The 14,935-nt window shown below is 41.8% G+C and overlaps 1 protein-coding gene across 1 annotated transcript in view; it reads left to right on the plus strand.

The window, feature by feature from the left end:
- The first annotated feature begins 4,968 nt into the window (after window positions 1–4,968).
- Window positions 4,969–14,935, plus strand: part of LOC135540308 (importin-9) — a 33,316-nt gene continuing 23,349 nt past the window's right edge. Inside the window, exons 1-9 of the mRNA XM_064966890.1 lie at window positions 4,969–5,161; window positions 7,623–7,684; window positions 7,830–7,916; window positions 8,063–8,264; window positions 8,377–8,672; window positions 8,792–8,892; window positions 9,103–9,161; window positions 13,584–13,735; window positions 14,680–14,778. Of these exons, the coding sequence (XP_064822962.1) occupies window positions 4,996–5,161; window positions 7,623–7,684; window positions 7,830–7,916; window positions 8,063–8,264; window positions 8,377–8,672; window positions 8,792–8,892; window positions 9,103–9,161; window positions 13,584–13,735; window positions 14,680–14,778 (1,224 nt within the window). The 5' untranslated portion in view covers window positions 4,969–4,995. The remainder of the gene's footprint in view (window positions 5,162–7,622; window positions 7,685–7,829; window positions 7,917–8,062; window positions 8,265–8,376; window positions 8,673–8,791; window positions 8,893–9,102; window positions 9,162–13,583; window positions 13,736–14,679; window positions 14,779–14,935) is intronic.

The following is a 14,935-nucleotide window of genomic DNA, read 5'->3' on the forward strand; positions in this document are numbered from 1 at the left end:
TAAACAGGAGTAATAGTGACCAGTAGCTGGATAAATACTATTTGTAATGGAAATCAATGGACAGCAGCGTATTGGAATAATAAATCTAATCACATTTTAGTCTACACTCTTTTCCAGAGCAATTTACAGTAGCAACTTGCATACATTTTCATACTGGTCCCCTGTGGGAATTGTACCCACCTTGGCATTGCAAGCACCATACTCTACCAGCTGAGCCACACAGAACCCAACAAACAATTTAGCAGCAGTGTAGGTTGTGTCTGAGTGTGTAAAGACCTGTGGATGGTCATAGAGTCTGTGAGAGGGAGTAGTAGTTAGCCATTTTTTTAACCTTTATTTAACTAGGCAAGTCAGTTAAGACAAATTCTTATTTTCAATGACATTGAGGTAACCAACTAGGCAGGTAACCAACGGCCTAGGAACTGTGGGCTAACTGCCTGTTCAGGGGTAGAACGACAGATTTTTACCTTGTTGTCTTGGGTGGTTGGAGTCTTTGGCATATCTGGCATGTATGTCCTGGATGGATGGGAGATAGCCGCACAGTGATGCGCTGGGCGGTCCGCACCACCCTCTGTAGAGCTTTCCAGTTGCAGGTGGTGCAGTTGCCATATCAGATGGTGATACAACCAGTCAGGATGCTCTCAATGGTGCAGCTCAACCCCCCCCTGTTTGCTGTAGTCCACGATCAGCTCCTTGGTCATCATGACGTTGAGGGAGAGAATGTTGTCCTGACAGTTCTCGTCGCTGTTGGTGATCAGGCCTACCACCATCGTGTCGTCAGCAAACTTGATGGACTTGGGAGTCGTGTGTGGCCACACGCTTGTGGGGGGAAAAAAGGAGTACAGGAGGATCCACAACCCTGCGGAGCCTCCTTGTTGAAGGTCAGCATGGCAGAGGTGTTGTTGCCTATTCTCAACACCCACGGTTGGCCAGTCAGGAAGTACAGGATCCAGTTGCAGAGGGAGGTGTTCAGTCCCACAGTCCCAAGCTTAGTGACAAGCTTGGAGGGCACTATGGTGTTGAACGCTGAGCAGGGAGCTTCCTGGTTACATCACTTACACTTATTCAATTATTTTAGTTCTGCAAACCTAGAAGGGCTAGTGGTGAGTGGTTGATTTTGGACCGTCTCTGAGATTAAGGCTCTCTCCGGAATTAATGTTGTATAGATGATCATCAATGGTGTGAGGCAGTTATCATCTGTTTGTCCAATCAGCTGTTAGCTTCAAAACAGGATCCGCAAACCTTGTTGCCACAAGATGGAACATTTAGTAACTGGTCAGTTATTCAGTAGCCTGACCTATTATAACTTTTAAAACGTAACTCTGTGGAAGATGAAAGTAGTCTTATTACTCGCCTGGTAATTACAAAGATTAAACAAAGAATTAAACGAAGAATATCACAGAGATTTTACCAGCTGAATAGTATTGCATTACTAGGCCAAGATTGCATCTAAAGAGACTTCATTTCCTGGTCTCCTTTTCTTCATCTACACTGATTTCAAAGAAATGTAGAGGTCACAGCAAATACCAGGTAGGCACTAGGCAGGTAACCAACACAATATGTTCACCTGTGTTCAGATTAATGCAGATGGATGGATTTTAAACTATTGACATTCATCCCAGGTAATGTGTAAATAATTATTTCGAAGTCTTGCCATCGCCGTCCATGCCACTGAGTCAAAGACAGTACAGTTAGAAAACAGTCACAAAGACCTTACTGTCACAATGAGATATTTCAACGGATGTATAAATGTGAAGCATCCGGTGTTATGAGATGAGAGGATGCCCAGTGGCAGTCAGTGAGAGAAGATGGAGCGAGATGGATTTTGGCAGACTTTCTGCAAATTCTCTCATCAAATGAAACATTTAATCTCAATACAGTTTTCCGTTTCCAAAACAAGAGTCTGTTATGAATAGAGTGGACTAAGTTTGGTAGACTTTACCCTTTGCCAAAGTCACACAAAAAAAGCGTTCTTTCGAAGCATTGCATGGGCGAATTTAGTTATTGCACACGCGCACTTCACAGAGTAGTCGTTCCCAAACGGAAATATGCAAATTTTGCTAGAACGCGCCAATAGGATCTCCTAACTCGTGCTTGGCTCTGCCCACCTTCTTGTTTGTTCTGCCCACTATGATTTTTATGCTCCCACTGGAAACGACAGGCTCTGTCTCTGGTCTATCTTGAGTTAGTTATAACAAATATTTGGTATACTATGAAGATAAGCTAAAACTGATTCTCCAATAGAAATCCTCGATCACACTTGTAGGCGATGTCATGGCGATGTTGGCATAAGCAAAGCTCATGCGACGAAACACGTCAAAAGGTCTCTCGCGCCGAACTGCGCACGTGCATGTCTTTCGACAGCTGTTTTTCCGAAAATTAAAACGTGTCAGTTTGTCATTTTCACGAGGTTGGAGTAATATGTTCAACTACTTAAGACATTGTCTCGAATCTAGGTTGTGCCTTTAGATTTCGAGAAAATTAACAACCAAGGACGAATTGTTCACTTCTGTCATTGACTTCTCAAACTCCAAACCCCGGTGTGGTCTGTTCGTAAGCGTTCCCGGAAGTCTCGCGATGTTGCGCCTCTGGGTTTAGAAATTCTGTGACTGCTGTATAATATGAACCAGTGGTGGGAAAAGTACCCAATTGTCATACTTCAGTAAAAGTAAAGATACCTTGATAGGAGATGAATCAAGTAAAAGTGAAAGTCACCCAGTAAAATTTGAAAGTATTTAGTTTTAAGTATACTTAAGTATCAAAAGTAAATGTAATTGCTAAAATATATTTAAGTATTAAAAGTGAAAGTATAAATAATTTCAAATTTCTTATATTAAGTAAACCAGACAGACAGCACCATTTTCTTGTTTTTTAAATTTATTTACGGATAGCCAGGGGCACACTCCAACACTAAGAAATAATTTACTAACGAAGCATGTGTGTTTAGTGAGTCCGCCAGATCAGAGGCAATACTTATGACCAGGGATGTTCTCTTGATAAGTGCGTGAATTTGAAAATGTCCTGTCCTGCCAAGCATTCAAAATGTAACCAGTACTTTTGGGTGTCAGGGAAGATGTATGGAGTAAAAAGTACATTATTTTCTTTAGGAAATGTAGTAAAGTGAAAGTTGGTAAAGTAAAGTACAGATACCCCAAAAAAACGACATAAGTAGTACTTTAAAGTATTTTTACTGAAGTACTTTACACCACTGATACGAATTGTCCATGCATTGGCGCGCTTCACGGGTGTTTCATCCTCCCAGGTGACTGTAGCGTGCTGCCCAAAGTTAGCGTCACGGCAGCAACATTAGCGTTCCTGCAACAACATCAACATTTCCGGTTTTCTGATTTAGCCTTCAAAATAAAAATTATGCGGTAAAACGCTATGTGTACGATACGAAATCAGTCATTTTTTTGCAGCTTTGCATAGTGTATTATGGAACAATTATGTTACAAAATTTTAAACTAAAGATAATTACTACTTTATATAAGATAAGGTGGCACACGTTGAGTAAATTAAAACCTTCTACAGACCCTACTGGTCTTGTACTGGTCTGAATTCCCAGCAGCACTTTCTACTCCGCCCATTCTATTGGTCCCAATGCAATACCCTGTAGGCCTACAAATTACACATTGGCTTATAGAGAAAATTATTATATGTGCTGATGTAAAAGTGGCATAGGGTCAGTGGGATTTATATATGGTATTATTTAATGTGGGTCTAAATACCCAGCAACACTCCGTATTATTCAGAGGTGTCTTTTATACTGATAACAAGTTCAAACAGGTGCCATTAATACAGGTAACGAGTGGAGGACATAGGAGCCTCTTAAAGAAGAAGTTACAGGTCTGTGAGAGCCAGAAATCTTGCTTGTTTGTAGGTGACCAAATACTTATTTCCCACCATAATTTGCAAATAAATTCATTAAAAATCCTACAATGTGATTTTCTGGATTTTTTTTCTCATTTTGTCTGTCATAGTTGAAGTGTACCTATGATGAAAATTACATGCCTCTCTCATCTTTTTAAGTGGGTGAACTTGCACAATTGGTGGCTGACTAAATATTTTTTTTGCTCCACTGTATGTAAACATTATGAAAGTGACCAGTGTTAAATGACTCTATGTACATAGGACAAAGCAGTATCTAAGGTGCAGGGTAGTGGTAGTCGGCTTGTAACAGTTACTAAGATTCAGGGCAGGGTAGAGGCCGGCTGTGAGTGTTTAACAGTCTGATGGCCTGGAGATAAAAGCTGTTTATCAGTCTCTCGGTCCCAGCTTTGATGCACCTGTACTGTCTCCTCCTTCTAGATGGTTAGCGGGGTTAACAGGTTGTGGCTCTGGTGGCTTAGCCAAATTTCTTCAGCCTCCTGAGGTTGAAGAGACGCTGCTGCGCCTTCACCACACTGTTTGTGTGAAGGGACCATTTCAGGTCATCAGTGATGTGCACACAGAGGAACTTGAAGCTTTTGACCCTCTCCACCGCGATTCTACAGACCCTACTGAGATCTTCCCCGCTCCACTTTTACATTGGCACAAATAATTGTTTTTCCTGTACAGTGCTATATTTGTACTGTATAGTGCCCAGGCACCCCATTTTAAACTGTTTGACCACAGTAAAAGGCCAGCAACACTCAGTATTGTTCAGAGCCTCATGAAATAACACCATATAAATATTCTACAGACCCTACTGCTCCCTACCTTTCTTTTATATTGGCACAAGGAATCAATTGCATTGGAGGCATTTTGTTTTTTATATTGGAACATGTTTTAAAACCCAGATTTAATGCAAATGTCACTTAAATATTAACAAATATGAATGATTGTTACTGTTTAGACAATTATTTTACATACATCACGAATAAATATAGGTTGAACATATTCTACTATTACTTAGGGACTTTTATTTGGAACCTTTCAGAAATTACGTGACCCGGAACTACTTTTTCCAATGTTGCAGACGAGATACTGATTTGCTCAGGCTGTGTGTGTGAAAACATGGCAGGCATGAGTGCAGCAGGTCCTGGGTCGGCTTCGGCTGCTGGACCGGTTCAACAAGGACTTAAAGAAGCCCTGATTGAGACGTTGACGGCTATCCTGTCCCCGGTTCAAGAAGTGCGAGCAGCCGCGGAGGAGCAAATAAAAGTGTTGGAAGTGACAGAGGGTAAGCATGGATGCTAGCATTGCGAGACCAGCTGATGAAGAGAGTGGAATGGCATGATAACTTCCATGCATATGGGCCTTTACGGAAAGATACATTCTACCTAGCCAGCCAGCCACAGCATATAACACAATTACTGTCATGTTACTTAATACTGTTAACGTTCGCTCGCTATGATAAAACAGAATATGTAGTTAACTAACTAGTTAAGATGTTCTCTCCTATTCAATTGGCTAGCAAGTGGCGCAAATTAATCCAGCTAGCTAACTTATTCCAACTAGCTAGTTAGCAGCTAGCTAGTTAGCTGACAGACAAACCATGTGTGTGAAGCGCACTCTACCTCCATAATCCTTGCTTGCTTGTTAAACTTAGCAGCTTTTTGATTCCATTTTCTGTGAAGTATGTCAACACATGATGTGGTGGACCAATTCAATCAAGAAGACACTGCCTGAAATTAAAATGGCAATTTGACTGATACAAAGAGCTAGCTAGCTAGATGGGCTGACCGTATACAGCAGATAAGACGTTTCTTAGTTAACGTTAGCTAGCTAGTTACCAAATTACTTGTGTAATGTTATCTCGGGCCTTGCGTTACACTTGTAATTACAGAAGAACATAGTGTTGATGAATCTATAATCAAAGCTCAAATCGTTTTAGGGTCGCTATAGCAACCATTCGATTTGGAATGTCACGTTTTCCCGCGAATATGATTCCGTAGTATTCCCGCCTTGCTGCTTCAAGCCTTTGTACACTGACATAAAATATTTGTATAACTAACCCTGTGCGGACATCATCAGTGGTTTTGACAACTTGTTTTCATTTTTTCAGCAAAACAACAACGTATTCTTCCTTGTTCCCCTTTGAATAAATACATTTTCCATCTGTCAAATACTGCACACGCCCTTTTACCCAATGCGTGTTGAATGAATTATAGCTACCATATATAGTTATAATTCTAGACCTTCAGTTACATACCATTGTTTAAATATTCCCCATGTAATGTTAATAGGGAGCTAACATGGCTGTCATAGAATGTTGAAGTGTCATGTATATGCATCATCATAATGCAGAAAGCGCATTGGCCCAATTCTAAATACATGGCTCTAGCTATAACTAGCTATATAGCAAAGTGTAGTAACTAGCTAGCTACCCAAAATCAGCTTGCCACTAATCCAAAGTACAGTGAGGGGTGAATATAGGGACAGTGTGTACAGTGCCTTTGTCTGTGGCGTTCCTCCAGCATGACAAAAATGCTGATTGTGCAGGCTGTCTGTCGGGATCCACTGTAGTGTCACAGAAGCAAGAATGGGCCCGGCAGGCCTCTTTCTGAGGGAGCTACTCTATGTATAGCTAGAGCTGTCAGCACTAACATTGTCTCTTGGACTCTGATGTCACTCTCAGTTAAAGCTGGGATAGAGCGTGGCACATTGTAGGGATGAGGTTCTGAGTCTCACTGACTAGCCTAAAACAGATTGGAAGAGTTTTTTGGGGGAAGAGAGAGTGCTTGTTGTAAATGCTCGATTATGCTTAATTGATTTAAGTGCTGAGCAATTAACCCCCCCCCCCCAAAAAAAATCAGTTTTTAAACAACAAATTGGCCGACTGTATAATTATTTGAATTCCTTTTCTTTGCGTTTTTTCCTCAATGTGCAGTTTCTCTAGAGATAAATCAGATCAGGCCCAAACTGTGCGATGTAGTAGGGAGTTGTAGTTTCCAACAGGCCAATATTGTACATAGTTTAGCACATAACTTGGTAATTAACTACAATTACCATAATCCATTGCGCGCCTACTTGTCCGGTCTGTGTGGAGCACGGAGCCGGAGAGAAGAACGTGTGATCCAGAAGGATAGAGAGCAGTTGCTTCGCAGTATCTCGACCTGAAAATACATGATCTAAGTGATTGATAGTTGGTATTAAGCAGTCATAAAAGTATGCCTTATTTACTTTGATACAGTGATTTTGTCAGGCAGCAGCTCTATAGAGATGATCACGTGGAATGAAATAATAGTTGTCGAACAAATGACCATAACAACTGAAATATTTTATTGAAGTAATGTGAATAAATGATGGTTAATAAGTGATAAGCAGTAATGGGCAGTCATTACCATCAGTCATTACCATGGGACCTTTAGTAATTGTTTTATTCGGTTACAGCATTCAACCCACCATGCGTAGTGCACTTAATGTAAAAAAATAAATAATAATAACAATTGAAAACCGTGTTTTAATATAATTAATCCGACCTCAAATCAATAATCACTCAGCACTAAATGTGATAAGTATGTTTTTTTTCTTCAAATTAAAGTCATGAATCCAATCATAAGAATATTTCTGACGTTTTGTCCCTTCCTTGCATGCCCGTCATAGTTTCCGATATTGCACGTCATGTGAGGCTAATGTGATCTGATGATTGGTGTGTTCTTGGTCTGTCCACTGTGTTGTTGCTCCATTTGTGTTGGAAGAGTTTGGAGTACACCTGGCGGAGCTAACTGTGGACCCTCGGGGGGCTCTGGCCATTCGTCAGGTTAGTAAGCAGAAACTGTCCTTCTATTCTAACTCTAGAAGTATTCTAGCGCTCTAATTCTATGTCTATTGTGTATGTGAGACCACATCTCTGTATCTCCTTTACTCTACTATATCAGTCAATTATACGTGTGTGTTTTGTCCAGTTGGCCTCAGTCATCCTTAAGCAGTATGTGGAGACCCACTGGTGTTCCCTATCTGAGAAGTTCAGACCCCCAGAGACCACAGACCGGGTAAGCAAAGCAGCACGTCGTTCTTCCAACTAAACAAAATGTATCATTTTTGATGGCTGACTATTTGAAAATATTTTGAGAATGAGGGGTTACAAAACCACTGATGCTGCCTAAAATCTCTCTTTCTCTCTCTTTCTCCTCTCCAGGCCAAGGCAGCCATCAGGGAGCTGTTGCCTGGAGGCCTGAGGGAGTCCATCAGTAAGGTGCGGTCCAGTGTGGCATATGCGGTGTCGGCCATTGCCCACTGGGACTGGCCCGAGGCCTGGCCTCAGCTCTTCACCATCCTCATGGACATGCTGGTCAGTGGCGACGTCAACGCAGTGCATGGGGCAATGAGGGTCCTCACAGGTACACGCACATTCCAAATTGACCCCTTTTCCTGTGCGCTGTTCCCACTCTTAACTGTTTGTATGCATAGATCACAGTGTATTCACATAATTCTTCTGGCTTTTTCTCACAGAGTTTACCCGTGAGGTGACAGACACTCAAATGCCTCTGGTGGCTCCGGTGATCCTGCCTGAGATGTACAAGATCTTCTCCATGATGGAGATCTACAGCATCCGTACCCGCTCCAGAGCCGTGGAGATCTTCTCCACCTGTGCCAACCTGATCTGTGCGATAGAGGAGCTGGAGAAGGGAGCAGCCAAGGCCCTGATCTTCCCTGTGGTGCAGCAGTTCACTGAGGCGTTCATTCTGGCCCTGCAGATGCCTGATGGACCCTCCTCAGACAGCGGCCTCAAGATGGAGGTCCTCAAGGTGAGAAGATTACCACAAGTATTTATACGCTAGATGAGGTTGGCCTTATGGGTTCTGTAGGTCAGATGTTATAGGTTGTCCTGATCCAACCTTCTTTTCACCTAATATCTCTTCGCCAGGCCGTGACAGCTCTAGTGAAGAACTTCCCTAAACCCATGGTGTCGTCGATGCAGCAGATCCTGCCCATCGTCTGGAACACCCTGACAGAGAGTGCCGCTTTATATCCTTCACACTGCTGCAACCATGTCCTCTCCACTTTCATATTACATTAGCTCAATGTCTATTAATTCCCATAGCTTTGGTTCATATCTGTCAATAATGATTGGCAATGTTCCTCTTGGAATGTGACCTATTCACCTGACTGTAGAGGGTGATCAGGTAAACACTGGTCTGTGTCCTGAAAATGGGTTTTCCTTAACCAGTTGTGCACTTATGTCAGAACAGAGGTCAACTACACAGAGGAGGTAGACGATCCAATTGACTCTGATGGTGAGTGCAACCTTAGTCTTGTTCTCATTTCCATGCATTTAGATCACTAGTTATTGTTCATGATTAATTGAACTTGTAACCTATTGATTAAATCATTTTAAATGGGCTGATCTAGAACATACAGTAGATGGATATAGAAAGCATTATAACATACAGTAGCTATATATATAGTAGTATAGAACATAGTGAGCTATTACTATATAATTTCCTCAAGTCCTCTAGATCAGGTGAGTGTGTGTGTGTGTTGTGCTGTGCTGTGCAGTGCAGTGCTGTGCTGTGCTGTGCAGTGCATTCGGAAAGTATTCAGACCGCTTTAATTTTTCCACATTTTGTTACGTTACAACCTTATTCTTAAATGGATTTAAAAAAATCCTCATCAATCTACACACAATACCCCATGATGACACAGCGAAAACAGGTTTATAGACATTTGAGTGAATGTATTAAAAATTAAAAACAGATACCCCATTTACATAAGTGAAAGATTAGTGGAATCTGTGTGGGTAGCTGGACAGGTAGGATGACTGACAGTGAAGGTGAACAGGGGGTCACGTGTCAGGTGACAGGATTGGATGAGACTGAGGCAGGAATTCCTTTCACCATAAAGTGGTATATTTACTGAGTCGTCTGTGCTGCATAACAATGGAAACAAATAACATGTATCCAATCAAATTCATAATCACACAGATCAAATCTTAACAAGCATTCATGAGTAACAACATAATTAGGGAATTCAACAATCCAGTTCATTAAGAAGTCAATAGTAATCATTTAGGCTCCTAACTATTTATCATAAATCATGAAAGAATACAAACAGTGAATGGTTATTCAATCTATAACCCCCATTAGTTTGATATCAAAGTCGATCAGTTAGCAAACAATGACTTTTCTCATTTCACCCTTTCAATTGTCTTCGTGTACATGTAAAGAATTGCATTACATATTAACCATATCGATTGCATAATTGGCCTATGAGGATCCGTAGGGCCGTGATCATTGACACTTCACATTACACAATATGTTTGAAGCGTGCGCTCTAAGCCGCGTTCCGCGGTAATAACTATAAACAATAACTGATGGCCCACTCCCCCGATCACAACATATAGTTCAGATGAAAGGTAACCGAGTCGGTGGACTTACGTGGATTCATGGACGCACAGAACTTCTGGAGCAGACTTGAGTTAAGGAAGAGAAAGCAGCGAGATCAGGCGATGGTGTTTTCCTCCCTTTGATGCGGATGAGACCTGTTGGTCATTGCCACTTGACCTAATTGAAGCGCCCCTGGCCAAGCTGAGTAAGTGGCCATGAATTAAATGATTATTCCACCAACTCCATGAGCCTTTTCTATAATAAGTATTCAGACACTTTGCTATGAGACTTGAAATTGAGTCCAGTTTTTCATTGTTCATCCTTGAGATGTTTCTACTTGATTGGAGTCCACTTGTTGATTGGACATGATTTGGAAAGGCACACACCTGTCTATACAAGGTCTCACAGTTGACAGTGCACGTCAGAGCAAAAACCAAGCCATGAGGTTGAAGGAATTGTCCATGGAGCTCTGAGACAGGTTGTGTCGAGGCACTGATCTGGGGAAGGGTACCAAAACATTTCTGCAGCATTGAAGGTCCCTAAGAACACAGTGGCCTCCATCATTCTTAAATGGAAGAGGTTTGGAACCACCAAGACTCTTCCTAGAGCTGGCCACTTGGCCAAACTGAGCAAATGGGGGAGAAGGGTCTTGGTCAGGGAGGTGAGCTCTGATAAGAGTCCCAGAGTTCTTCTGTGGAGATGGTTGTCCTTCTGGAAGGTTCTTCCATCTCTGCAGCACTCCACCAATCAGGCCTTTATGGTAGAGTAGCCAGACTGAAGCCACTCCTCAGTAAAAGGCACATGACAGCCCACTTGTAGTTTGCCAAAAGTCACCTAAAGGACTCTCAGACCATGAGAAACAAGATTTTCTGGTCTGATGAAACCAAAATTGAACTATTTGTCCAGAATGCCAAGTGTCACATCTGGAGATTTGTCCAGAATGCCAAGTGTCACATCTGGAGGAAACCTGGAACCTCCCTATAGTGGTGGCAGCATCATGCTGTGGGGATGTTTTTCAGCGTCGGGGACTGGGAGACGAGTCAGGATTGAGGGAAAGATGAACAGAGCAAAGTACAGAGAGGTGCTTGATGAAATCCTGCTCTAGAGCACTCAGGACCTCAGACTTGGGTGAAAATTGACCTTCCAATAGGACAGTGACCCTAAGTACACAGCCAAAACAATGCAGGAATGGCTTTGGGACAAGTCTCTGAATGTCCTTGAGTGGCCTAGCCAGAGTGCGAACTTGAACCCATTTGAACATCTCTGGAAGACCTGAAAATAGCTGTGCTGCAACACTCCCCATCCAACCTGACAAAGCTTGAGAGGATCTGCAGAGAAGAATAGCAGAAACTCTCCAAGTGCAGGTGTGTCAAGCTTGTAGCGTCATACCCAAGAAGACTTGAGGCTGTAATCGCTGCTAAAGGTGCTTCAACAAAGTACTGAGTTAAGGGTCTGAATACTGATGTAAATGTAATATTTCAGTTTTTTATTTTTAATACATTTTCACACTTCTAAAAACCCATTTTTGTTTTGTCATTATGGGGTATTGTGTGTAGATTGATAAGGGATAAAATAATTTCATCTATTTTTGATGAAGGTTGTAACGTAACAGAATGTGGAAAAAGTCAAGGGGGGTGTGTGTGTGTGTGTGTGTGTGTGTGTGTGTGTGTGTGTGTGTGTGTGTGTGTGCAGTACCAGTCAAAAGTTTGGACGCGTACTCATTCCAGGGTTTTTATTTTTACTCTTTTCTACGTTGTGGAATAGTGGTGAAGACACCAAAACTATGGAACAACACATATGGAATTATGTAGTAACCAAATAAGTGTTAATCCAAATATATTTAACATGTTTGATTCTTCAAAGTAGCCACCCTTTGTCATGACAGCTTTGCGCACTCTTGGCATTCTCTCCACCAGCGTTACCTGGAATGCTTTTCCAACATTCTTGAAGGAGTTCCCACATATGCTGAACACTTGTTGGAAGCTTTTCCTTCACTCTGCGGTCAACTCATGCCAAACCAGGCCAGGTCATCTCATGCAGCACTCCATCACTCTCCTTGGTCGAATAGCCCTTAGACAGCCTGGGGGTGTTTTTGAAGTCATTGTATTGTTGAAAAACAAATGCTAGTCCCACTTAGCTCAAACCAGATGGGAGGGCGTATCGCTGTGGTAGCCATGCTGGTTACGTGTGCCTTGAATTCTAAATAAATCACAGATGATGTCACCAGCAAAGAACCATGTGTGGTTCCCTCCGTGCTTCACGGTGGGAACCACACGTGTAGATCATCCGTTCACCTACTCTGTGTCTCACAAAGCCATAGTGGTTGGAACCAAAAATCTCAAAATTGGACTCATCAGACCAAAGGACAATTTCCACCGGTCTAATGTCCATTGCTCGTTTTTCTTGGCCCAAGCAAGTCTCTTTTTTGTGTCCTTTAGTAGTGGTTTCTTTGCAGCAATTCAACCATGAAGGCCTGATTTCACGCAGTCTCCTCTGAACAGTCAATGTTGAGATGTGTCTGTTACTTGAGCTCTGTGAAGCATTTATTTGAGCTGCAATAGGAGGTGCAGTTAACTCTAATGAACTTATCCTATGCAGCAGAGGTCACTCTGGGTCTTCCTTTCATGTGGCGGTCCTCATGAGAGGCATTTTCATCATAGCTCTGGATGGTTTTTGCGACTGCACTTGAATAAATGTTCAAAGTTCTTTAATTTTCCGCATTGACTGACCTTCATGTCTTAATGATGTAATGATGGACTTTCGTTTCTCTTTGCTTATTTGAGCTGTTCTTGCCATTATCTCCTTGGTCTTTTACCAAATAGGGCTATCTTCTGTATTTCACCTCTACCTTGTCACAATAACTGATTGGCTCAAATGCATTTAGAAGGAAAGAAATTCCACAAATGAACTTTTAACAAGGCACAACTGTTAATTGAAATGCATTCCAGGTGACTACCTCATGAAGCTGGTTGAGAAAATGCCAAAAGTGTGCAAAGCTGTCATCAAAGCAAAGGGTGGCTACTTTGAAGAATCTATTTTTTTGGGTTACTACATGATTCCATATGTGTTATTTCATAGTTTTGAATACTTCACTGTTATTCAACAATGTAGCAAATAGTCAAAATAAAGAAAAACCCTTGAATGAGTATGTGTTTTCAATCTTTTGACTGGTATTCTATATGCATGCGTATGTGCCATTTTTAAGAAATGTTTTTAGCCAAAGCTACTAAGTCATCATTGTATACATTTTACATACGGAGGGTTCCGGAAATCAAACCAATTATTCTGGCATTGAAAGTGCCATGGTCTGTCAACTGTGCGTTTTTCTTCCAGGTGAGGTTCTGGGCTTTGAGAACCTGGTGTTTAGCATCTTTGAGTTTGTTCACACTTTGCTGGAGAACAGCAAGTTCAAGAGCACAGTGAAGAAGGCTCTTCCTGAGCTGATCTACTACATCATCCTCTACATGCAGATCACGGAGGATCAGGTACACACTCCCTCACTCCTGTGTATGTGTGAGAGAGACCGTTTTTAAAAAATGGTGCTGAGTCTGATGCAGGGTTCGCACAAGGTGCTTGAGATGTTTTAAATTGGTTGGTTCTTAAAAAGTACTTGAATTAAAATGTGAGGAGAACAGAAAATGATTTAATATGAAAAAAACATTAGAACAATGTTTTGGTCTTACAAATTAATTTCCAGGCAGACGACCAAGTTTAATTTCCTCAATAGTTTCTCGCTCTGGTTGCCAGACGAGCATTGGTGAGTCAGCTCTGAAGGGGGGAAAGACAATGCTGCGTCATGCACTAGCGCCAATTCTACATTGACTTTTTCTCTCCAGAGCTTTTTTGCCTCAATCAAGGGGCGCCTGTGATAATCCGCTTTATCAAGAGGCAGCTGTGCTCCTGCCGTTCTGGAGGCTGTTCACGTGCTGTTTTCCTCACACAGCCCACCAGCTAAAGCTGCCAGTTGGAATGAAGTCGCTTTTTCGTAGCTATTAATTAGAAGACCCCCAAATACAAAATAAAAATACAATATAGTCATTTAAGCTGGAATTGTGTAGTAATGCGAATAGGAAATGTGTGTTCACCGTTGCAAAACTCTGCTCATCTCTACTCAAATTACAACGTTGGTACTGACTTACCACCTGTGTATTTAGTAAATAACTAGTGAATTTTTATTATTGAGTAAAACTTGTAAGGTAGTGATGAATAGTACGTGTTGTTTTTCAAGAGGTTGTGGAGATATACTGCCATCTGGTGACGACTACGAACAATTGCGTAAAAGGAACTATTACAAATTGATGGACTTTGAAAATAAATGTTGGTGCTTGAAAAAGTACTAAAGTCCTTGAATTTGATTTGCGACTGTCTTTACAAACCCACTTGATGTCATGGTTGTATGTGTTCCTCATCAGTTGTCGTGTATCTGTAGATCAAGGTGTGGACGGCCAACCCCCAGCAGTTTGTGGAGGACGAGGATGACGACACCTTCTCCTACTCTGTCAGGATCTCAGCCCAGGACCTGCTGCTGGTGAGTACCTCGGTCTGTAGGCAAAGCTCAAATAGCACCCTATTCCCCATATAGTGCACTACCTTTGGTGTGTGTGTGTGTGTGTGAACCCCATAGTTTCACTCCACAGTTACTTCTGCATGTTTACGTTCTGGTCAATGTGACCTTTCTGGAGAGA

Source organism: Oncorhynchus masou, chromosome 5 (assembly GCF_036934945.1).
Source record: "Oncorhynchus masou masou isolate Uvic2021 chromosome 5, UVic_Omas_1.1, whole genome shotgun sequence".
In the NCBI taxonomy this organism is placed as follows: Eukaryota; Metazoa; Chordata; class Actinopteri; order Salmoniformes; family Salmonidae; genus Oncorhynchus; species Oncorhynchus masou.